At 48.0% G+C, this 23,741-nt stretch overlaps 3 protein-coding genes and 1 long non-coding RNA gene across 40 annotated transcripts in view; 2 read left to right on the top strand and 2 right to left on the bottom strand.

The window, feature by feature from the left end:
• CAMKK2 (calcium/calmodulin dependent protein kinase kinase 2) overlaps positions 1-4,833 on the top strand; it is a 47,288-nt gene extending 42,455 nt beyond the window's left edge. For 22 of the 34 annotated variants that reach the window (XM_023647185.2, XM_023647182.2, XM_023647183.2 and 19 more), the window contains one exon: positions 1,433-4,833. In XM_023647185.2, coding sequence (XP_023502953.1) covers positions 1,433-1,505 — 73 coding nt within the window. In that variant the 3' untranslated portion in view covers positions 1,506-4,833. The remainder of the gene's footprint in view (positions 1-1,432) is intronic. The other 12 variants (XM_070220232.1, XM_070220226.1, XM_023647184.2 and 9 more) reach the window with 1 other exon arrangement.
• On the bottom strand, positions 389-1,433 carry LOC138915213 (uncharacterized). Its single transcript, XR_011420834.1, has 2 exons — positions 1,179-1,433; positions 389-680 (listed from the first exon to the last, which is right to left on the bottom strand). It is a non-coding gene; the product is annotated as an uncharacterized lncRNA (long non-coding RNA).
• A 2,073-nt stretch (positions 4,834-6,906) lies between the features above and the next one.
• Positions 6,907-23,218, bottom strand: P2RX4 (purinergic receptor P2X 4). The gene is made up of 12 exons (XM_023647186.2): positions 23,041-23,218; positions 19,122-19,269; positions 16,222-16,293; positions 16,032-16,104; positions 15,466-15,562; positions 12,292-12,372; positions 12,049-12,190; positions 11,284-11,420; positions 8,670-8,763; positions 8,446-8,511; positions 8,034-8,129; positions 6,907-7,510 (listed from the first exon to the last, which is right to left on the bottom strand). Exons 1-12 carry the CDS (start codon positions 23,172-23,174, stop codon positions 7,484-7,486), a joined length of 1,167 nt encoding a protein of 388 aa, XP_023502954.1. The 5' UTR covers positions 23,175-23,218; the 3' UTR covers positions 6,907-7,483.
• IFT81 (intraflagellar transport 81) overlaps positions 23,141-23,741 on the top strand; it is a 185,717-nt gene continuing 185,116 nt past the window's right edge. For 2 of the 4 annotated variants that reach the window (XM_070220201.1, XM_070220199.1), the window contains exon 1: positions 23,245-23,380. The gene's annotated coding sequence lies outside the window, so the exon portion shown is untranslated. Of the gene's footprint in view, positions 23,381-23,741 lie in introns of all 4 variants that reach the window. The other 2 variants (XM_070220198.1, XM_070220200.1) reach the window with 2 other exon arrangements.

Raw genomic sequence — 23,741 nt, 5'->3', positions numbered from 1 at the left:
GTTGGCTTATGAGATGAAATTTACTGGCCACCCATATGTAGGAATCAAGGGCATATATGGTAATGTAGGAGGAACACTTGTTTGGGGGTTATTTATGCTTTTCTGGAGCAGAGAAAGCAGCAATTAGCAATCAGAGCCAGTCCACAGCTGGAGAAGCCTGCCGGGTTGTTCCCAGATCCACTGCAGCCAGGTGACGGGGTGGCCCCACCTAGCATTTGAGTCTCACAGGGTGACAGGTAGTGGAAGCCTAATGGGCTGGCCTTTGCTCCACCTTTCTCATCTCAATCTCAAGTTTTAGGGTTTGTCTCCTGTCTGTGTGCAAGTCTGTCGTTTGTTTCTTTTCTTATTTTCAATGAGATCAAAATTGCAAGACACTGACAGACTGAGATTGGGCCAGAGGGCTTTTATTGCCCCTTTATTCCCTCACCTGTAGTCCCAGCAACGCCTGAGGGTTCCTGCACTTCCTTTAGCCTGCACGTGAGATGCTCTGGTTGTCCAAATGGTCCAGCACTTGGGAGCTCATGGGGCTTGTTTAGTCGCAGGTCTTGAGTCCACGGCTCGCCAGCTGTCTGCTGTGAGAGCCAGCTGGTACGAGCAGGCAGCTGCTAGGGCAGAAATCGAGGGCCTGATTCCACATCTAGTTACAGCTGTCGTCCCTGGGAGATTTGACGCCCCTTGTTCTTTGGCAGAAACATAAAAAGCCAATGAGCTAGTGATTTTTAAACAGAGGGATTTCTTCCTAGGAATGTACAGACATGGTGCTTTCTCTTCCTTTGTGTAGGTGAGTTTTCCTTATGGACATGAGTCCTCTGTGGCAACCCCAGTGGCTTCCCTTAGAAGGGGCAATCTTTGCTTGATGGTGGCAAGGGGTTTGGACCTTTCCTCTCTCATCACTCTCCCTCACATCTCCCATCACTCTGCCTATGTCTGTCACCTCAGGCAGCTCTAGCTGGGGGTGCTTCAGGATATGGCCTCTCGGGGACACAAGGACACTTCCTCCCACTTCCTCAGTCTCTTCTGCTCTGATCACTCACATGGCCAAGAGGAGGGCCCTTCTCTCTGTGCGAGGTGTCCCTTGGGCCTGTGTGCTGGGGCCAGTTCTGTTAACAACCGTTTCTGGAAGGCTATGTGCCAGACCAAGCCCAGGTGGTCCTGCTCGTTGCCCCCAAGAAGCTCACCTTCAGGTGACTGAAGAATCTTCAGTCTCAGCCTATAGTTCTTTCCATTTTTGGCAAATGATGCTGGTTTTCCATTTACAGAGGGGCTACAAAGTCTCCTTTGAAACTTTTGTATAAGCAAGAAAAAAGGGGAAAGAATCTAGAAGAAGTGGTTAAGTAAATAACGTCCCAGGCAGTGCGGGAACGGGAGACGCTGGTTCAGGCTGTGCCCGCATGGCCCCGGTCTTAATGCTGGTTTTCTGTTCGGCGAGCAGGAAGCAAGGCAGCGAAGACAGCCTCCGGGGCCCCGACCCGCCCCCCGTGGGGGAGGAGGAAGTGCTCTTGTGAAAGGCGGTCCCCGCGTGGAGAGCTGGGGGGCCCCGGCCCCGGGCTCCCGCGCACGCATGCCTCCTCTGCGGCCCGACGAGGCGATGGACTAGCTGCCCGACCGCGCGACCTCGCATGCAGGCGGCTCACCTGCCCCCCTGCGTTTCCATAGCAGCATGTCCTACGGAAACCGAGCACGTGTGGAGAGCCTTGACCGTCATCTATGGTTTTTTTTTCCTTTGTTGTTTTAAAGGGGACGAAAAAAAAAAAACTTGACTCCATGACGTCGACCTTGGCCGCTGGCTGGCTGAATAGGCGGGTGTGAGGAGTTGGCAGACCCAAACCTACGTGCATTTTGGGACAGTTGCTTTTTAAAAACGTTTTTATGCCAAAAATCCTTCATTGTGAACTCAGAACCATGTCGGATATACCAAGTGAATGTGTGTGGGGTTTGAAAATCGTGAAAAACTGGCAGAAAACTCCGGCGACGTGGTCTGAGACCACAGTTAGTTACTGCATTTGAAAGGGACAGAAAGAGAGTGACTCCTCGTGCAAACCCTAAACCTTAGCACCTTCCAGAACCGTGGACTCAAGGAGTCGGGAGAGGGTTAGCCCTCAGTAGCTGCAGGGAGCTTCAACACAACTTATTCGTAAGAAAGACTTTTCCATTTTTTTTATGGGTAGAGTTGTTGTCAGGAAAACGGAAAGGGCTTGAAGTTTAATCGCTTCGCAAAGGGGTTTTGCAACCCTAGAAGGGCATTTAGTGGTTTGGTGGGAGAAGTTTCGCCTAAAGGACCGATCGGGTTTCTTAATGACAGCCGCTCAAAGCCGGTTTCTGAAATAGTTAAATCTCTTGTTCAGTGAGAAAAACTTCAGGGTGAAATCCTACACTTCCATGTACATTACATGGCTCAAGAGTAAACAAAAAAACCATTTTCAGTTCTCTAGGCTGAACTCTAGAGGGGTTCAGAAATCATTTAGAGCTTCCAGGATATATTCCACGGCTTCAGGTATGTGATTGGAGTTAGAGCCAATGAAATCTATGCCTGTATATTAGCAGCTTAGCTTGTTTATAACCTGTGTATTCTAGAGACTGCTAAGGTTTGTGTTCTTCTTAAATACTAGCTGATTGTTGTAGTCAGTGAAACTTACCCAGTTTCTGGAGGGCCAGTTTGGAAATACTTTCATTCAACAGAGACAGAAATGCTTGTCCTTAACTGGCAAAGCTCTGTTAGGATCTACAGAGTAACTTTGGGGCAACTCCCCCCTTTTTTTTTTTAAAGATTGGCACCTGAGCTAACATCTGTTGCCAATCTTCCTTTTCTTTTCTTCTTCTTCTTCTTCTCCTCCCCATAAGCGCCCCAGTACGTAGTTGGATATTCTAGTTGTAGGTCCCTCTGGTTGTGCTGTGTGGGACGCCACCTCAGCACGGCCTGACGAGCGGTGCCATGTCCACGCCTAGGATCTGAATCAGTGAAACCCTGGGCCGCCAAAGCAGAGTGCACAAACCCAACCACTTGGCCACGGGGCCAATGGGACACCCTTTTAGAGAAGATTGTTGGAACCCAGAGCATCCTCAGGTTCCAGAAGAACTAGGGTCTGGCACAGGAAGTTCTCCTTTGTGGCCGAAAGTCCAGAAAGAAAAGGTTTACCCTTTTGACTTCCAACTAGTATTGAGAAGTTTGGTTGCAGTTCAAGTGGGACATCTTCCAGAGCCACACGCGTGTGAACGTGAAGTTCAAGGAGGAGGAAAATGGGACGGACTTTGCCCCGGGAGATTCCCAGTGCTTTTTGGAGTCTGGCTTGGGGGAAATAGTGTTGGTAACTGGGCTCAGAAGGACATGCTGTCCTATAGTTTCGCCTGATTAGCGTTGATCTGAGGACTTTTTGCAGAGAGAGAGAGAAGCAAGGCCTTGTGCCCCCCTGCTCGGCACTTTCACAGAGCCTGAGCGTTCTTGGCTTCCACAGATCTTCATAAGCTCTTGACTGTCGTTTACCTAGCCTTTTCTCACTATCCTATAAACAGTACAGAATTAGGGAATGCTGGTTTCCAAGAGCAGAGGACATCTGTCTGATGGAGGGTCATGTGGCCTGCTCTCTTTCTTTTTGTAACCCAGTACTTCCTCTTGCCCTCCTGTGCTTGTTTACATTTATGGGTTCCACCCCTCTGGGAAGAGATGGGGTCTGGTTAGTTTGCAATAAGCACCTTGCAGTGGTTAAAGTCAATGGGTCTTTAGTCTTAGTCCCAGCCTGTCTGTGTGGACTCCAGCCTGGCTGAGTGGCTCACGTGGCTTGCCTGGGGAGGGCAGGCAGCATGTGGAGCTTTGGCAAAACAACTCGTGTTTACACTGCTGCATTGGACAACGCCATTTCTCCCACCACCAGACTCTCCGTGTAAGATTTCGTATGTGGAATGCCAGCGATCAGGCAGCACCCAGCTGCTTAGGTGGGTGGGTTAGGGGAGGCCCAAGTTCATAACATTTTTTTTTTTTTTTTTTTACAAAGAAACACCAAAGAAAGCTATAGAAAGGAACTGCCACCCCCGAAGTATAAGCAGAGGGCTAAAATGTAAAGCATTAGAGCTACCACTCTCTTGGAGCACATACTGATTTTTTCAAAAGCCAGTTCTGTCAGGAAAGGGGAGCTGTCAGGAGCGGCTTTTCCAGGCGAGCAAAAAGGATGGCCATCAGTTTCTTCCGTCGCTGGCTCATCTGTGGGACCAATGTGGTGTAAGCAGCCTGTGGCTTGCACGAGTTCTCTACCCATCTTTCCTCCATCCTGTTCCAGTTCCCTCATCTATTCCGCAGCCTTGCCAGTGGCTGCTATAAAGCCTTATCTAGCCCCTTGTTGGCACTTGGGGCCAGAGAGGCCATGCCCCCACTGGTCTGGCCTTTCCCTTTGAGTTAGGGCTCCTGTCCTCAAAGCCTTTCTGAAACAAGGAGGCCAAAACCTGTGCATTTAGACACATAGGTCAACCTGTTGCTCTCACCCATCTTCCAAAAGGGAGCTTCATGTTACGGGGGGAAGAACCATGACCTCCACTTGCTTCCAAGGTGCTAGGGAAGGTTTCAAGGTTGTCGGTTCCCATCTTCTCTCCAGCTTTATGGGCCAAGTTTCGTGGGACTGCTGACTTTTCTATTCTGTGATTGATTTAATGCCGGATGCTTCTGTTTTATTCCTGATCCTTTCTACTATGCATTTTCCTTTTATCAGGTGTATAAAGTTAAATACTGTGTATTTATCACTTAAAAGTACATGAACTTAAGAGAAAAATAAGACTTTGGTGTTTTCCACAGATGTTTAAGCTTCTCTGTAAACTTGAAATAAACGGACAGCAAAATGGTGCAAAGCCTGGCCTCTTTGGGAGTTTTTGTTGGTCATTGTTTGAGTCAGTGCTCTGCAGGTGGTCTGTCCTTATGTCTGTTTTCCTTCCTTAGGCTGACAGCAAGATCAGGTGTCCAAGTCGGGGCTAGTGTCTTCAGCATTACATTATTCATCCCTAATTTAAGCATGTGCTAGTACCTCACTACTCAAAGTGTGGTCCCCAGATCCACAGCATCGGCATCACCTGGGGAATGGGTTAAAATGCAGATCCCCAGGCCCCGCTTAAACAAGATCCCCAGGTGACTCGTCTGCACGCTGAAGTTTGAGAAGCACTGCTCCAACAGGCAGGTCCTTGCGAGATTCTTCTGGTGGAGAGCAAACAGGTGAACAGCTACAGGAGCAGTTTTCATCACACATGGAACACATCCTACATGACATTTCACCCCATGAAGTAGGTATTAACCCCATTTTATGGATCATCACCTGTAAACTGAGACTCAGAAAAGTTACGTCAGTTGTCCAAGGGCTCTGAATTTGTCAGCAAATTCAGTGTTCTACAGAACCTTGATGGTTGCCGGTTTTCATGGCGTCTGGAAACTGTTTCAGAACTGATGCTTTCTCCAGACTAGAGGCTGGGGTCCCCTGAGCTCCATATGCGAATCCAGCCCATGCCATTGCTTTACTGGCTTTGCACTTCATTTTTCTGTTATCAAAGGACAGTGGATGAAGTCTGAAAGATTCCTGTTGTAATGCTGCAGAAATACAACATTGAGATACTGCCTTTTGAGAGTCAAGAGCAGGTGTTCTTATTCAAGGATCCACTGAGAATCTGATGACAGCTACAAGAAATGCACACAGGTGCATCACTTTGCAGAGTTTTAGGGGTTTTGGAGCCTCCTGGAAGCCCATCCATGGACGCAAGGTTGAAGGACCCCTCCTTAGGAGGCAGCACCAGGCAGTGCCAACCAGTGGGGATGGAGCTGAATGCAAGATGACTCTGGTGAGTAAAATAAGCAGTGCCACCCCCAGCCCCCATCCCTCACCCCAGCTGGCCTTAGCATCTATGTTAGAAAAAGGGAGGCCAAGGAAGTCTCCCCCACTCCAGGAACCGATACTCCTTAGCCTGAAAGCTAACAAGCCATTCCTAAAAATTCCAGCTCCATTTAACCCATGGGTTCAAGCAGGCATTTTTCAAAGAGGCAGCATGAACCAGAGCTTTTTCAAAGGGGTTCAGTAATTTTATTTCCCCCAAAGAAAGAAAAGCCCAGGTTTGTCGTTTATCCAGCAGAAGCAGAGCACTTCTAAAATAAACATTTCCTTCAGTACTTGGAAATGAATTCATGACAAGCGGGAGGGGCAAGCTGCTTTCTTTCTTTCTTTTTTTTTTTTTGAGGAAGGGTTTGCCCTGAGCTAACATTCACTGCCAGTCCTCCCTTTTCTGCTGAGGAAGACTGGCCCTGAGCTAACATCTGTGCCCATCTTCCTCTACTTTATATGTGGGATGCCTGCCACAGCATGGCTCGCCAAGTGGTGCCATGTCCACACCCGGATTTGAACTGGCGAACCCCGGGCTGCCGAAGCGGAATGTGCGAACTTAACCACTGTGCCACTGGGCCAGCCCGACAAGCTGCTTTCTTTAGGGAGATCCTGAACACCTGATGCAGAATTAAGTCGGTGTGAAGGCTAAGCTAGAAACAGCTTCCTTGACATTTCAGTCCGCGGCAAGGTGGGTGAAGTGGTGCTGCTCTTGTTGGAGACTTCTGGGAAGCAGATGGGGAGGAGGGAGGAAAAGCCATTTTCACGTTACCTAAGTTTGTGTTCCCTATAGCGTAGAATCACAATTTAATGTAAAATCTAAGCACAGGTAAGGCAACTAGTCACCACAGGAAAAAATCTGGTAAACTTTATAGGAATACAGTCTAATGAAGATCAAAATTCCTAGGCCTTTAAGAGATGGTTAAAGTAGAAAAAAAAATGCCTAAGTTTCAGCAACAGACTGCTTCGGGAACCTTTTCTGGAGCACAGTGAGCTGGGACAACAAATGCATTTACTGGATGAAGGAAATCTAGCACACGCTATGAAACGACACCCACAAAGATTAAGAAAATCATTTGTTTTAATGTTTGGTCCTCAATCATCTGAACATAGCTCTTCTCAGAGGAGAAACACTGACTGCCTCACGATTGCAGGGACGGACGAAATCTCTGGTTGGGGAAGAGGAGCAGCAGCCCAGGCACGCTAAAAGTCTAGCGACCACGCCCAGGGTCCTTCCTTTCGTTATAAAGAGCTTGAACAGAGCTGCTGGGCCTCAGAGGACTGGACCTGCCTCGACCGGGGCTGGAGATGGCAGTTTCTGAGGAAAGCCAGCCCTAGAGAAGACTCCAGGCCTGTAAGCCACTGTGGCGTCACTGCCCTTGGGCCAGAGCTCACCCCAGTGACCCCAAGTTGAAGGAAGAGCAGAGGTAACCCAGCCAAGGACAGGGGGTCACCTCTGTGCAGAGTGGTTTACTGTGCAAACCCCCCACACAAAACACAGGAGCAGCTGGGCAACTCCGAAGTGCTTAGGGACTGGAGACTGACTCAGAATCTGGAACTTTCTCTAGACATAGCAGCCTTTTCTCCCTCCTTGCTTTGCTTTGATGAGGGCTGTGGGGAGCCCAGGTGTGAGGCAGGCATCACTGGTCTGACTCACTGCCAAGACCCTGCAAAGAACAATATGTTTATCATTAATCGATATGCTTATGGGTAAGTGTACACCTACCTCGCGCCTGGACCATTTGGAGTAGGCAAGAACCAGGCACTTCTCCTGAAGACTTTGGACAGCTCTTCACAACAGAGCACACTCAAGTTGGTCTTAGTGCGGGGGTCTCAAAGCATGGTACCCAAACCCTCTTGCTACGCAAGGCGTGTGTGTACATAGACTTTGTCATAATATCCATTATCATAACTAACTCAAATGGGACTAGTTAAAATAAGACTAGATTTTAAAAAGTGAGTCCATTTGAAGAAAAGTATGAAATAAATACTAGTACAGATGGTCTAGAAGTGGAACAGATGACGAAAATGGCGTGTGCCTGCCTAGGTTGATGACACACCCAAACGGTGCCCACCTTTCTATCAGGGCCTTTCCCAGACAGGCTTACCGCCCAGGGTTCTCCCCACTGGTACGAGGTCTGAGCACCTTACCTCAGGCAGATGCCTGCTGGAGCTCAGGGGGTGGCATACCTGATCGTAATCTGCCACATATTTATATTTCTTCTCCCGATAGTAGTATTTTTTCTTCATGCAGTAGAGGACTATGACGTCACACAGCACTGTTGCCTGAGTGGAGCACAGGGCGAGAAAGAACGAGCCAGGATGCTTTCTCCCTGTTACTCTGTGTGTGCCCCTTCCCACGAAGCCTGGAACCTTTCACTGGAAAGGAAAGGCTCTTCCATCTCTCCAGAGAAGGCCGGGCCCTGAGGGTTGTGGTCTTGGGGAAGGGGTCAAGGGAAACAAGCCCAGAGGGTCAAGTCTAGAAACAGTCTAGGGTCAAGGGGAAGGACCAGGCCATCAGCTGAGGATCTCACCTCGCTGTACTAACTACCGCTGAGGAAGGCGCCAGCCCTGGGGGGACGGAGAGGTCTGAGTCACTCACCACCCCTAAGAGCGCCAAGCCAGAGCCAATGTTGATCATGGTAGGGATGATGTCAAACTTCCCAGCCTGCAAATAACAGAAGAAAAAGAAAAAAGAATTGTGATAGGGGTGGGGTAAGAGGAGAGAGCAGATACAGGGTCGGGTGAGGGCCCCTTGTCCCGGCCAACCCAGAAGAGGACTAGTCGGGTCTGACGAGAGGAGCCAGCAGCTAGCGGCCAGGCTACCTTTCCAAACACGATGATGTCGAAGCGGATGCCGTAGGCCTTGATGAGTGTGCGGTGCTCTGTGCCTGTCAGGTCATTGTAGTACTTGGCAAACCTGGGGGAAGGAGGACGGGTTAGAGGGAGACAGCACAGGGCAGCGAGTGACAGTGGCTGGATCTACCACTCTGGGTCTGGGTGAGGGATGTTAGAGCAGAACTCCCCAAAGGCCCTGGAAGAGTTGGCACTGGCTAAAGATTTGCTCTGCCTGCTGAACAGACCACACTTGAGCACTTCAGGGCCTCTCCTGGCTACTGTGGGCTGTGCAGCAGGAGGACTGGCCTGGTGACGAGGACGGCCCAGGGCCCACAGAGGCAGAGGGTCTGGAATGCTGGCAGAAGGCACAGGAAGCATTCCTTTCTCCATCATCACTGTTGCCTCCTACAGCTTAAACCGGAACTTCTTGCTCTGAAAGTCTTTCTTGATATAGCTGAGCCACCTGCCTCTCTCAAGGAGACCCTGGCCACTAACAGAATGTGGCCAGCCAGCAGCAATCTCCAATACTGCTTTGTGAGTAAGGGGACCGAGCCGGCCATGACACTCACAGCATCAGCATTGGACTTTTTTTTTTTAAAGAACCATTGATCTGTCACTGGATGAGTGGATGAACAAAATGTGGTATGTACACACAATGGCATATTCTTTGGCCATAAAGAGATGAAGGACCGATAAATGCTACTACATGGATGAACCTTGAAAAGAACAGGATGCTAAATGAAAGAAGCCAGTCACAGAATGCCACATATTGTATGATTCCACTCATCTGCATGTCCAGGATAGGCAAATCTGTAGAGACAGTAGATTAGTGGCTGCGAGGGGCGGTGGTAGATGGGAGGACAGAGAGGTGACAGTGAAGGGTACGGGATTTCTTTTTGAGGCAATGAAAATGTTCTAAAATTGACTGTGATAATAGTTGCACAGCTCTGTGAATATGCTGAAAAAGATTGAATCCTATACTTTAAATGCATGAGCTGTGTGGTATGAAAATTCTATCTCAGTAATGCCATTAAAAAAAAAACACGAGGGGGAGTGAGAACACAGTAGGATGAGAACTGCTGAGACACGACACCATTTGCAGCCCTGTGTTATACAGGGGATCTACCAGGAGCCTCAACTCTCAGCCCCTGATCTATCTGGCTCACGACTGGTCCAGGCCAGGGGAACTGAGGCAGGCCTGATGCTGGTGGAGCTCGGGGGATGGGTTCCATCAGCTTTTCTCTGTTCTGAGGTTCCAACCCACGCTTGAGGTTTCCTACAGTGGTTTCTACAAGAACTCTGTAACAGCAGAGAAAGAGCAACACAAATCTAACTCCCTTACTAGGAAAAAGTTCAAATATCTGCCCTCCTATCAGCGGGTTAGATGGTTCAAAAGGATAGCAGAGCCACGTGCATTTGATTCCACACGCCACCACTAGAGGGAGACAGGTGCAACAGAAAGCGCCATTGGCCTACTCAGCAGGTCCCCGTGGGGCCTAATTTTAAGAGTGGCTAAGTGTGAAAGATGCAATAAAGGACACATGAAAATGTACCTGGTTATAGATTTTACTGCCTTGAGAAAGTGGAAAACAACCCTAACCCTAACCCTAACCCTAACCCTAAACCCCTAACCCTAACCCCCGAACCCTAAACCCTAAACCCTAACCCTAAACCCTAACCCTAACCCGCACCTCAGCCCTTGCATCAGATTACCAGCTGCTACTAGGTTGAATACTGTCCCCTAAAATTAACGTCCACCTAGAACCTGAGAATGTGACCTTACTTGGAAATAGGCTGTTTGCAGATGTAATTGGTTAAGATGAGGTCATACTGGATTAGGGTGAGCCCTGAATCCAAGATGACTGGTTCCCTTATCAGAAGAGGTGAAGACACACAGTGACACAGACACACAGGGCTAACGCCATGTGACGACAGAGACTAGAGGGATGTGTCTACCAGCCAAGGAACACCAAGGATGGCTGGAGCCACCAGAAGTTGGAAGAGGCCAGGAAGGAGCCTGGCCTTGCTGACACAGTGATTTCAGGCTTCTAGGCTTCAGAACTGTGAGAGAATAAGTTCCTGTTGTTTCAAGCCACCTACTTTGTGGTAATTTGTTATGGCAGCCCTAGTAAACGAAAACACAGCACTTCATCAGGGAAATAACAGCAAAGGCTTTCCTGGAGGCTAACACCTGTATCCCCTGCACCTCGGAGATTCCAGGAGCAGGACCTGGCTTTGAGAAACCAATTGCTGTGTCAGGGCCCAGAGGCCTTTGGACTGGAGGATCATGAGCTCATCCACTCCTCAGAACTCGTGAGTGGACGTCCTGCCTGAGGCTGGCCTGAGAAAGCTCAAGCAGCCAGCCTCTCTTGGCTCCTCTGAAAACTGTCTCAGCACGTTTCTTGAGGCAGGAAAGGGCAAGGGAGGCTCTTATGGGCCAGGATGCCACAGGGCAAAGCCCTCCCTGGGACACTGTCCCTGGTGCACGGCCTTCCCACCTGCTCTTGGGGTGCTGCCCGACTGGCTGTGGAGCCCTACTGGGAAGTGATCCAGCCACCATCACCCCCAACACATGAGAAATGGGGCCCAAGCTCATGCCCACCTGAAGTTGTAGCCGGGGGACACATTGTGGTCCACATCCCGGGTATCCAGGCGGCGGAAGGAGTACTTGGGCAAGCAGAGGGAGGCAGCTCTATCCAGGTTGCAGTTCCACTTGATCTGGATGCCCATGATGCCTCCCTGTGGGTTGCAAGCAGAGACAGAGCACGCTTTCCTCAGAGCCCATTCTAGAACAAGATGTCAAAGACTGTGCTAGAAAAGCCAGGATCTGTGCATGAGACAGGAACCAGCCTAACGAGACAGGGCCATCTGCAAGGCCCCTGCCATAACAAGATAAGGCCCCTAACCAATTGGAAGCTAGGAGAATCAGACAGAGGCCACCAAGACCCACATTCCGCAGCCTCCAGACCTTCCTGGGCTCACGCATGTGCCCTAGCACCCAGACGTCCACTGAAGGTGACCCCAGCCCCATTAGCATAATAAGAATCACATCCAGAGGTGGAGAGCTAGGCTGCTAATGATACATGCATTGCATATGGTAACATGCTACGAGACAGCATAGGCACAAGCACAACCCCACCTCTACATGCCATGACAAGGCCCTCCTCCCCAGCCTTTGCCTAATAAAAGCCCCACAATCCTACTCCCTAATGAGCTGGTCACCGGTCCCTTTCCTTTCTGCACTGGCTCCCTTGTGCCTCTCCTTTGCACAAGCTAATGAACTTTTACTTTTCTACTCCCATTTGTTGTCTTTCTCGATTTTCATCCTGGAGGACAATAAGAACCAATGTGCCGGTAACACACGTACCTCGACAGCCATGTCCTGGAAGCTGTGCCCTGCGTTCGCCACTATGTTGCCAAGACGGAATATGGGGCAGAAGGGATCTGTTATGGCATCATAAATGCACGATTTGAGGTAGGTCGTGGTGATGTTGGATAGGATATTCCTCCTAAAGTCGGGAGGAAGCAGAAAACAGGAGCGAAGAAAACTTCAAAGAGCCAGAAATTTCTTCAAGACATTGATGAACTCACACGGCTGGCCACCACTTACTTGCTGAAATTAAATTTGGGATACCAGATGTTGTTCTTAACCAAAAGAGTGAAGTTTTCTGCAGCCTTTAAAAGAGCAGGTCTGAAAAAAATTATAACATATTGTTAATAAAAGTACAAATACATGTAAACTTGCATACTTATGTAATATTTTTTAAAAGCATATACACATCTTACAATGTCATTTGTCAAGAAGTGAAACATTTCTAGCATTTTCTACTCTGCTCTGCATGAACTCTAGGTCAAGAGAGGAGACGGTAAGCAAGCCTTCCGGGTTCTTCCTCTCATGGCCTCTTGCCCAAGGCAGCAGGAATTTCAGAGCCCAAGGAATAGCTAATAAAGGGTGGTGCCTGGTGGCCTCACTGGAAATCATTCAGCCGGCAGCTGTTGGGTTTCAGGGCCTGCCTCCCTCAGGTGGTCTCAGGGGAGTGCTCAGCAGATCTGGTTTGACAAGTGAAAGCAAAGGGAAATCCACCTACAGGCTGGATCCTGACCTGTCTCAAAAGTACACAAATAGTGCTGGCCTGCTGGTGCACAGTCTCTGCTTGGAAGTGCCATGTCAGCTCCTGGCTAACAATGCGAGTGGAATCTGTCCCCAAAGGGACTCCATTTCTTTGGTGGATTTCTACAGGAGAATCTGGCACTGTAGGCAGGCCCCTCCCTGGGGGAAGCTTTGAAGTTATAAACAATATCAGCAGTTTTCCCAACCCTGAGACAGGAACAAGGCCGATGACAAGGCCACACAATGAAGTGAGCTGAGCCTGATGACAAGCACAGGCCTTGACCAACACACTTCTCTCGGGGCTTCAAATTCCCTCATCCCTGTTTCAAGAGGGATGGATTATATCAGGGTTTTTCAAACTTTTGTCATTCCCTATACCATGACCTTTCCCCCACATCTGTGTATTTCATATGCAATACTCTTAACTCACCTTTTTAAAAAATTGAGGTGAAATTCACATAACAAAGTTAACCATTTTGCAGTGTACCATTGTGTCATTTAGTACATTCACAATGCTATGGTTACAATGCTATGTAACCATCACCTCTATCTAGTTCCAGAACATTTTCATCATCCCAAAAGGAAACTATGTACCTATTAAGCAATTACTATCTATTCTTTCCTCTCAGCCCTTAGGAACTACTAATCTGCTTTCTGTCTCTACTGATTTGTCTATTCTTGATATTTCATATGAATGGATGTTTCATACATGGTCTTTGTGTCTGCCTTCTTTTGCTTAGCATAATATTTTCGAGGTTCGAGGTAGCATATATCAGAACTTCATTCCTTCTTTATGGCTGAATCATATTCCATTGTAGGGACATACCACAGTCTCCCTCTTCACCTGTTGATGGGCATTGTTTCCACCTTTAGGATCAACTCACTTTTCTATTGACATTCATTTTGAAATGAAACTTTCCATCATGGCCATAAAAAATATCATTTACTACAAGTCAGAGGTGGTTATTCAAATAAATGTAACCAAGTCAAAACAATGTTACTGAAAGTTGTGGTTAATATTATTGTCTGCCCAAGGTGCTGAATCTAGGGCTTGTCCTTTGTGAGAAATGGAAATCAGCAAGTGACAGAAGCGTATTAAAGACACTCCAAACCAGGAATTCTTCCATGATATCAGCTAAGGGGCTGAATAAGAATGGCAATGAGTATGTCTTTCTCTCCATGTGACTCAATGTTATTTCATGTATCAGTGTACACTTAAAAATCATCTTATATTAGATTATATCTTTAATCACACTGTCCAATGAAAATATACTGCAAGACATAAACCATATTGTAACTTAAAACTTCCTAGTAGACATATTAAAAAGTAAAAAGAAACAAGTGAAATTAACTTTTCTATAATCACCCAATATATCTAAAATATTACTTCAACATGTAAACAGCATAAATATTATTGAGATATTAATATATATTTTTTTCATAACAAGTCTTTGCAATCTGGAGTGCGTTTTACACTGATGGCACATCTCATTTTGGACCCAGCCATACTTCAAATGCTCGACAGCGACACATGGTCAGGTCAGTAGCTCGTGTTGGAGCTACTGTGTTGGAATATTGGAGAAAACAGCTCCATGAGATCTTTTCCAGCTCTAAAATATTAGGACTCCCTTTCTTTTAGTATTTCCTTCCCTAGCCTGAGCTACTGCCCTCAGCAATCTCTAAATCAGTGGTTCTCAACCTTTTCTTCTGTTGCAATGCACCCTGGATAAGGTTCACGTGGCTGCCTGCTCCCCCAGGACTTATCTAGGTTTCAGTCTTCTGAACTCTGGGTAAGACAGGCTGAGGTTGCAAGCAATTCTGAGAGCTTACCTCTAACTCCACCCACTCAAAGCACAGCAAATTACAATGGAGAAGAATGTTATTCTAGGGCAACCTGCTCTAGTTGATAAAACACACTTTATAGTGGGCTTTAATTATTTTCCAGCCCAGAATTTGTTCCCCCTTTTTCTGGTAACAGAATCCCAATTTTCCTTTAGAAGCCACACCTCCCCTACTCTCAGCCCGTGTCATTTGGATGGGCTGACTCCGCCTCTAGCTCCAGAAGTGGGCATGTGACCCAGGCCCAAGATGATAAGCAAAATCCATCACCCAGTCACAGTGATGGGTTGGCCTCAGGTGTGATGACAGACAGGTCTAGAATCTCAGTGGACAACTGGGCAAGGAGACCCGGCCTTGGGGGGATGTAAGCCCAGAGCCGCCTCCTGGGACTACGCCAGGTCCTGCAAATGATGCCAACGTGAAGGCAGCAGAGCCAAGAGACGGAGGCTCTGATGTTGTCCTTTGAGCTCCAGATCTAGCCATGCTGGGATCTCTGTGGTTAGTTAAATAAGAAACTGTCTCCATGGCATGTGCACACGCACATGCACACACACACTTAAGGCATTGGGAACAGTTTCCTGTCAGTTACTTGCAACTGACAGAGTCCTAACAGAAATAAGTCATCTGCACTCTTATCATGAGTGACGAATACTGTGGCTCACCTCACCGCTGATGGTTGCTGACTTGTGGTTGAGAACCGTCACCCTAGAGAAGCCTGACTACACAGACACCAAGAGCACAAAGCCACAGCACACAGGCTTAAGTCCCCTGCAGCCTTCTCTCAGGCCCGAGAATCAGAGTTTAGGGCACTTCCTTCCCTCGGTCAGGACTCACTCTGGCGCACGTGCATCATACTCCACAGGGCACCAGGCTGCCACCTCGCACGTCTTCACAGTCTCATTGAACAGCACACATCTTCCTGTTGCGACTCCTACAGGGGTGAGGAGGACCCAGGCCCACAGGGATCTCTTATTTTCTATTTTTGTGAGGAAGAGAATGGAAGCCCCACCACAGCATCCTATGTGATCCATCTTGAGCTATTCCGATTCTGGGATTTAGACAGTGTCCAGAAATAGGAATTGGAGGAAAACAGTTGCCTGAGCTCTAGCCATGTCTCTGTTTTGCCAGTTGCAGGGCTAGGGTGATGCCAAGCCACAGCACAGGGCAAGATCTGGGATGGCTTCTGGATGCAGATGACAGGTGTGTGTCAAGAGGGTCCTGCGACCCCAATCTGGACATCAGGCTCACCCAGGGTCATGCAAGGGCACTGGGGGATGTGCGAGATTTCTTTATCCTGGAGACTTTGCTATCAGAGGAGCCCCACAGGGGGCACAATCTGGCCAGGGGCTGCCCTCCCCAGGCTAAGCGTCTACTGTGGGGTCACAGCTGTGCATTCGTACCGCTGCTATGGGTGCCTGTGGAGCCAGCAACACAGTCGGCATCTGACTTACACACATTCGTCTTATCTGGAATCTGGAAAAAGAAGAACGAGTGAAAACAAGGTCCATGTGGTCCGGGTCCACATCCAGCTGATAGGCATGGACGCAGGGGACGTGAGGTCCAAGGCTCTTTCCAGGAGAAGCTGCCTACCTCAGGACAGAGGCCCTGGGTCTGGTTCATGGTGATGATCATGTTGGTCATGACGAAGAGGGAGTTTTCCTCCTGTAGAGTGGGCAGAGGGGAGAGAGTACTGCTCTGTTACCTTCAGAGGAGTCACGCAGAACCACAAGGAAGGCCAATGTTCATTTAATAGGACAGCACCTTTCACTTCTCCCACATGCCACACAGAAAACAATTTAAAAAACTGATCTTATGGTCTCCCATTCTCTTCTATGAGAGTTTATAACCTAATCGAAAACAGGAACTCAAACAAATACTTGTATATGCGTGTTAATAGCAGCATTATTCACAATAGCCCAAAGGGAGAGACAGCCCAAGTGTCCGTCAACAGATGAATGGATACACAAACTGTGGACTATACCTATAATGGAATATGATTCAGCCATGAAAAGGAATGAAGCACCGACACATGCTACAATGTTGACGAACCTCAAAAACATGATGCTAAGTCAAAGAAGCCAGACAAAAGGCCACATGTTGTATGATTCCATTGATATGAAATTTCCAGAATAGGCAAATCCATAGAGACAGAAAGTACATGTGTGGCTGCCAGGGGATGTGAAGGAGGGTGGAAACCAGAGTGCTTAATGAGCATGGGGTTTCCTTTTAGGGTGATGAAAATGTTCTGGAACTAGTTAAGGTGATGGTTGCGTAATATCATGAATGCACTCAATGCCACTGAATTTTTCATTTTGAAATGATTAATATTATGATATGTGAATTTCACTCCAATTAAAAAATGTCTATAACCTGAAATGGTTCCTTAATAAAGTTTGATTTGTTGAGGGAAAAGAGCCAAATGCTCTAAAGTTCTCTGCCGACCAGATTGCCTCAGAGGTAGAAAAACACGAGGCCCTAAAGGGCTCATATTTGGCTGTCTTCTCTCCTAGCTGGAATTAAAATAAAACATTTTGGAAAAGACTCAATCAGGGTCAGCAATTGACACTTCTCCCTTTGTGAAGGTTCAGTTTTCTCTTTGTGAGTATGAAGGTGCGACATGGTTGACGTGAGTTCTGGAGAGCAATTCGCTGGGGATGAGACTGAAGAATTGCTAATAATGACCTCCTGATATAAAGACAAAGACCTCAAAAGACTCTAGCTGGACCTCCCGTTCACTGGGTGCTGGCATTCTAAAATGAAACGCCAGAAGCTTTCTCTCAGCGTTTCATACTCCTTGGAAGAGCGGAATCAGCGCTGTGAGCCATCTGGGGGATGGACTCCGGGTAACTCGGGGATCAAAGGTGAAGATATCTCCACCTCCAGGTCTGACAAGGTGGTGGAAGCTCAGGGAATAGCTGGCATCTTTCAAAGAAAGGCCTAGAACAAATCATGTTGGGAGACGAGGAAATGGCCACAACACAGGTCACAAGGCTGTGGCATGACGCCCGAGTCTCTCCCAGCACGGGTGTTTCATATATAAACGCACTGCTTCCTCAGTGTTCACACAAGGCTGCTCCCGTGACTCTCTGGAGTCAGAAGGGAACATTCCGTACGGTCTACTTTTGGTTGCCTATTTCTTATCTATAGTCAGGCGCTGCACAACTTACGACGACACACCACATATACGACGACCGTGGTCCCAAGAGATTAGTACCGTGGAGCCTAGGTGTGTAGCAGGCTATACCATCTAGGTTTGTGTAAGCACACTCTATGATGTTCACACAATGACAAAACTGCCTAACAATGCATTTCGCAGAACGTATCCCCAAAGTTAAGCAATGTAAGACTGAATTTTAAGTTTAGGGAACTTTCAGTCTGGAGATGAGCCAAGTAGATGTGGTGCAAACAGATGTTTGATTCTCATCTTCAGAGAAGCAGAAGGACACCATGAAATCTCATGAAGAGAGCCCTGTGGATCTCATACAGCCCCCTGTCCAGATCCATGATGGAAGGCAGAGTTGCTGCATGTTCCCTCCACTGAGGGACAGAAGCAGGTGGCCCGTACCCTTCCTTGGTTCCAGTAAACAGACTGAGTGTGATATTCCCAGAGCCTGCCAGGACGAGGCCGTGCCATCCCAGGAAGCAGAGGTCTCTCTGTCCAGACAGGTGCATGCCTACAGGACCACCCACCTCCCACAAACTATGAATCCTCTGTTCCATTTGATGTTTACAGCTCATTCGCTCTGTCTTCTCCCTGGGCACCCCTCAAGACCCTCCTCTGGGGAAGGCAGGGAGAAAATGAATAGACTTGAAAAAAGAGAGAGATTCCGAAGTCCTTGCTTTCCCTTGCAGAGCTGTGAGCCAAGACTTGGCAGCTTATCTGCATTTGGCCACCCCTAGTCACCCTCGCACGTAAGCCATCTGGAGGGATATGTCGGGGTTTGGCTGCGTAAGTCAATATTTAACTTGGAGTTTTGTGGATTAAGAGACTGGAGACTAGGATGCTGCGCCAATTTTTTCCCTTACCTTTGTTCCTGAAGGAATCCTATGTGGGTATGTCTGTTTCGTTCTTGTTTTTGGTCTCTAATTGCTGTTAAAGTTTTTACACTGTCTGAAAAGATTAACCTTGTGAGTTTACAACAATAAAGCAAATACAAAATGTGGAAAGACAATATTTCCACCTGAATTTTTCCCAGGATTTAAAACATTTGCTTTTTTTCACCTTTCAGGGTTTGAGACAGACTCAGATGTGCACATGGAAAGCTTCCTGTGTTTAAGCCAGCCATGTTTCAGATCTGAAGAAATATAGCTGATTGAATATTACCTGTTAGACCCTGAGCACTGATTTCTTGACTAAGATGATCAGTGTGGGCCCTGGTGATGTTAGAACTCTGCCTGTGCCATTCGTTAATCAAGTGTGCCAGGTCAGGAATGGGAAAGGAGCTAATCAGAAGCTTTACTGCTGGACAGATGTCACAGGTGAAGCCTACCTGAGCTGGAATCACATAATCAGCCACATCCCAGATCCGGAATCCAAGTGCAGAAGTGTTGGTGACAGTCACACCCTTGGCTTTGGCAGTAACTGAGCTGACCACTGAGTCCGTTTCCTGGTATCCTTTTTCCCACACAAACACCCACCTACAAAATAAAACAGGCCTCTTAAATTGCCATTAGGATTCCATGAATCTGAAACGATGCTAGGGAGCCTCTGATAGCCAGAGGCTGAAAGTATGACACTTAGTAATTAAGTGACTTTACAAAAGTAGCTTAACATATGGGGGCTCCATTTCCATTTCTGGAAAATGGGGATAATAACACCTAAACCACCGAGTGGTTTCTGGGAAATAAATGAGATGATGCAGGTAAAGTACTTAGCACAGTGAATAACATAAAGAAAATACTCGGTGAGTGCTGTCTATGTTACTAGATATTTGAGCACTTTTAAGGAACTATGACTTGTGGAATCACCAAGAGATAATAAAAATTATGATAACAATGGTTACCATTTGAGTGTTTTTAGGTGCCAGGTACTGATCTAAGCTCTTTATATGTATTAACTAATTTAATACTGACCATTTTGTAAGGCAAGCATCATAAGTATTCTCCATTTCACAGAGGAGAAAACTGAGAAACAGAGAGGTTAAGTCACTTGCCCAAGGTAACACAGCTAGTAAGTGACAGAGTCAGGATTTGAACTCAAGCCTTTTGCCTCTGAAGCCTCTTCTCTTGCCCTCTATGCTGTCCCTCTAGAATGGAGAATCTCACCACTTAAGTAACATTTTATAGTAGTTTCTTACTTTTTCCCCAAGAATTCAGGTCACATTAATGCTTCTCTCCTCTGAAGTAGGGGCATTACTACCAGCCTGAATAATTAAAAATCTAAAAGCAATAGTGCATAGTGGTTAGGACACTGGAACACAGACTGAAGCCATGAACACAAGTTCATGTCTCAGCTCCACCACTCACTAGGCATAACTTTGGCCAAGTTGCTTAACTTCTCTGTGCTTCAGTTTATCCCATCTATAAGATGGGAACGATGACAGGACGTCACAGGATTGTTGTGAGGTTAAATGAGTTAGTGGATGTCAAACGCCTAGAACAACGTTTGTGAATCGCCATCCGTAGGCTGAAATTGGCCATGATGGGAGTATTTACACTATGGAAGTTGGCCCATACTGCAGATCAGAACTCCTCCCCACCAGAGCTGTTGTTAAACATCTCCCAACAACTTATTATTTCCAGAACCAAGGAATGCTAGCAGCCCTCTCCCCTCCTTATAAGCCCTGGATGCTGAGACTTCAGAAATTCACTGGTTTTGGTTACTTATTCATGGGTTTGTCTGGTCTGAGCAGTTTCCAAATGCATTGCCCATCCCAGAGATGGGCTTTCCCGCTAACAAGTCCTCTTCTTCAGGGGTTCTAGGAATTCAGCTGCAATAGAAGCTTCCATTCAATTCTAGTTGGACGCACAGAAGCTTAGGGCAGGAAGATCATTCTCATTTTACCACCGAGGACAGTGAGTTGCTAAATCAGAGACACATGGTTTCACAGGAATCACTATGAGATTAACCGTTTCCTCATCATGTGATGATAATGGAAATAAACGAGAAATACGTCTTCAGTCTCTTTTTTTCAGGAAGGACTGCTGTAGGTCACTATGGGAAGAGACCACAATTTCACCAAAATGAACTGGGTCAGGAAGTTAAGAGAAAAGTTAAAAAAAAAAAAAAGTCCTTAATTCAGATCCTGAGTCAGTTTTGATCATAGTAAGATGGATAAAAGCAAAAAGCAAAGCATTTACAGCTTTAAAAATCCACCTGATCAAGGTAGAGAACACTCGTAGGAACCCTAGAAAGCTCGCTGCCCAACAGAAATATAACACGAGCCATATATGTAGTTTAAACATTTGTAGTAGCCATATTAAAAAGTAAAAAGAAACAGGTAAAATTAATTTTAATGATATATTTTATGTAACCCAATATGATCAAAACATTTTAACATGTTACCAATGTAAGATGTATTAATATGATATTTTACTTTGTTTTTGTACCATGTCTTTGACATCTGGTGTGTATTTTAGTGACAGCACATCTGAACTTGGAGTAGGAACATTACAAGGGCTCGACAGCCACATGTGACTACTGGCTACCATATCGTGCAGCACAGATATACATACTTTCTGCAGTCTAGAACTTTACAGACAGCTACCCTAAGGTAGATGTAAACTGATCCTTCCACGAGCATCAAAAGCCGAGAGGGAAAATCTGAGAGAGTGCTCCTGATTCCAAATGCTTCAGGTCTGACCAAGCAATGTGAGTTTAGTTAACCCGCTAGCAGTGGGTCTCAAAATTTAGGATGCATCACAATCACTGGGGGCAAAAAGTTGGTAGTAGTGGTACTTAATGAGTCCAAACCTGGGGGAGATCCAGGTGGTTCTGATGTAAAGTCCATGCCTGGAAAGCCATTTTATTGAATACTGTCAGAACCTACTGCTGCTGGGCAGATAGAAGCCAAACCCACCAGAGCATGCAAATTCCCTGGGGCAGTGTTAACAGATTCCAGTCCCATCCCAGGGTGGGGGAATCTGATACTTTTAAACAATTCCTGAAGTAAGTCATGATCAGGTAGGTTTGGGAAACTCTAGGACACTGGTTCCCAGACTTTGGTGCACATCAGAATCTCCTGGAGAGGGGCTGGCCCAGTGGCACAGCGGTTAAGTTTGCACGTTCCGTTTCTTGGCGGCCTGGGGTTCACTGGTTGGGATCCCGGGTGTGGACATGGCATCACTTGGCAAAAGCCATGCTGTGGCAGGCATCCCACATATAAAGTAGAGGAAGATGGGCATGGATTTTCAGCTTAGGGCCAGTCTTCCTCAGCAAAACGAGGAGGATTGGCAGTAGTTAGCTCAGGGCTAATCTTCCTCAAACAAACAAACAAACAAACAAAAAGAATCTCCAGGAGAGCTAGTCATACTCCACAGCAATCAAATCAGAAGGTCTGGGGATGGGTGCCAGCAATCAGTAGTTTTTAAAGATTCCAAAATGGTTCTAATGCGTAGTTGGGGACCACTGCATTAGGCCTTTTAAGAAAAGGAATGACCAAGCAGATAACATCTGTCAGCTTAACAGGTGTAAATACCAGAACACTCCAGGTGGACCTTACCTCAGCTGCTAAGTTAATGTCCACCTCCTCTCGTAAGTTTTACTAAATTGCAATGCATGCATTCAATTAAAATTAAGCACTTGGTGAGGACTGAAGGTGGCAGGGCACACAGAAGCGTAAGAGGGCAGCATGGGGAATGATGAGGCTAAGGCAGGTACCTATACAAAGAACCTCAACGACCCGACAAAACGAAGCGAACTTTAAATGCTTTTTGGAAGCGTAACCTCTGTATTATCCTGGGTTACCAAATGGTGCTGAAAGCACCAGAAGCCACAAACCCAAAATGAACCATGTGGAAATTCGAAATCTTGGTTTCTGTCAGCAGATAGATCAGAATGGGAAGTGAGGAGCAAAGATTAAGATGTTTAGGGCACAGCCGCACCGCCCCCGCCCCTCGCCCCCGCCCCATTGCCAAAGGACATCATGGAGCACGTCGGAAGAAAAGCAGCAGGAAGGGCGAGGATAAAGGTCTAGCCAGGCTTTATCCTTAAAACACAACGTCAAAGCACCCTTCTGCCCCGGAGCCCGGCACAGAGCCCATTCCCCCCGTGGCTAGGGTCCGGAGAGGGGTGTGTCACCGGCCTCGGGTCGCCACCCGCGGGACCCCACCTGGAGGGCGCCCGCGGGGCTCATCCGACGACCTCGGCCAGGAGGAGCAGGTGCACGGCCGGGTCCCAGAAGGAGGAGCTCCCAGGCCTCGGGTCGCCCCCAGGCCCGGGGGTCACCGGGCCGGCGCGACCGCGCTCACCCGATGACGTAGGCCAGGATGAGCAGCTGCACGGCCCGGTTCATGAGCCCCACTTTACGGCTGCGGATGAGCACGATGCGCGGCGTGTCGTACTCGAACAGGAAGGCGGCCAGCCCTGCGCAGCAGCCCGCCATGGCCCGCGCCCCGCCGCCGCCGCCGCGCCGCCCCGCTCCGCGCTCTGGCCTAGGCCCGCGCACCCGTCGCCTCGTCCCCGCTCGGGAGCCCCGCCCAGGCGGCCCGGCCAGCCCGCGGCGACGCCATTCACGGGGGAGGGCCCGGAAGGAGGTGGTGCTAGCCCTCGGGGGAGGGGGCCAGGCGGAAGGCGTGACCTCCCCCTCGGGTACGAGCGACGCCTGGGAGGGCCGGGGGAGCGACCCCTTCAAGTGGGATGGGCTCTACGGGCAAGGAGTGACCTCCCCTTTGGGAACGAATGACCCCCTCAGAGGAGCCGGGGCCAGGGGAGTGGGGTGTGAGTGACTTCGTCAGGAGTGGCAAGGAGAGGGAATGACCCCTTCAGGAGGGCCCGGGAGAACGAGTGACCCTCTTAGGGGACATAGCGCCCTCCGGGAGTTACCTCCTCAGGGGGGCCCTGGAGGAGGGGTAATGAGCGACCTCCTTAGGGGGTCTAGGAAGTACGAGTGACTTTGTAGGGGGGCAGCCTAGGAGAAAGAGCAATCCCTCGGGAGCTCCAAACTTGTGCA

Source organism: Equus caballus, chromosome 8, assembly GCF_041296265.1.
Source record: "Equus caballus isolate H_3958 breed thoroughbred chromosome 8, TB-T2T, whole genome shotgun sequence".
Taxonomy (NCBI): domain Eukaryota; kingdom Metazoa; phylum Chordata; class Mammalia; order Perissodactyla; family Equidae; genus Equus; species Equus caballus.
The sequence above is the reverse complement of the archived record's forward strand: the minus strand, read 5'-3'. Positions and strand labels throughout refer to the sequence as shown.

Coding starts and splice junctions, on each gene's coding strand:
- P2RX4 (XM_023647186.2), bottom strand. CDS start 23,174: ATGGCGGGCTGCTGCGCAGGGCTGGCCGCCTTCCTGTTCGAGTACGAC. Junction 16,105..16,221: donor CCCAGGGCCTCTGTCCTGAG/GTAGGCAGCTTC, acceptor TTCTTTTTCCAG/ATTCCAGATAAGACGAATGT. Junction 8,764..11,283: donor TCCCCCGGCTACAACTTCAG/GTGGGCATGAGC, acceptor TCCTTCCCCCAG/GTTTGCCAAGTACTACAATG.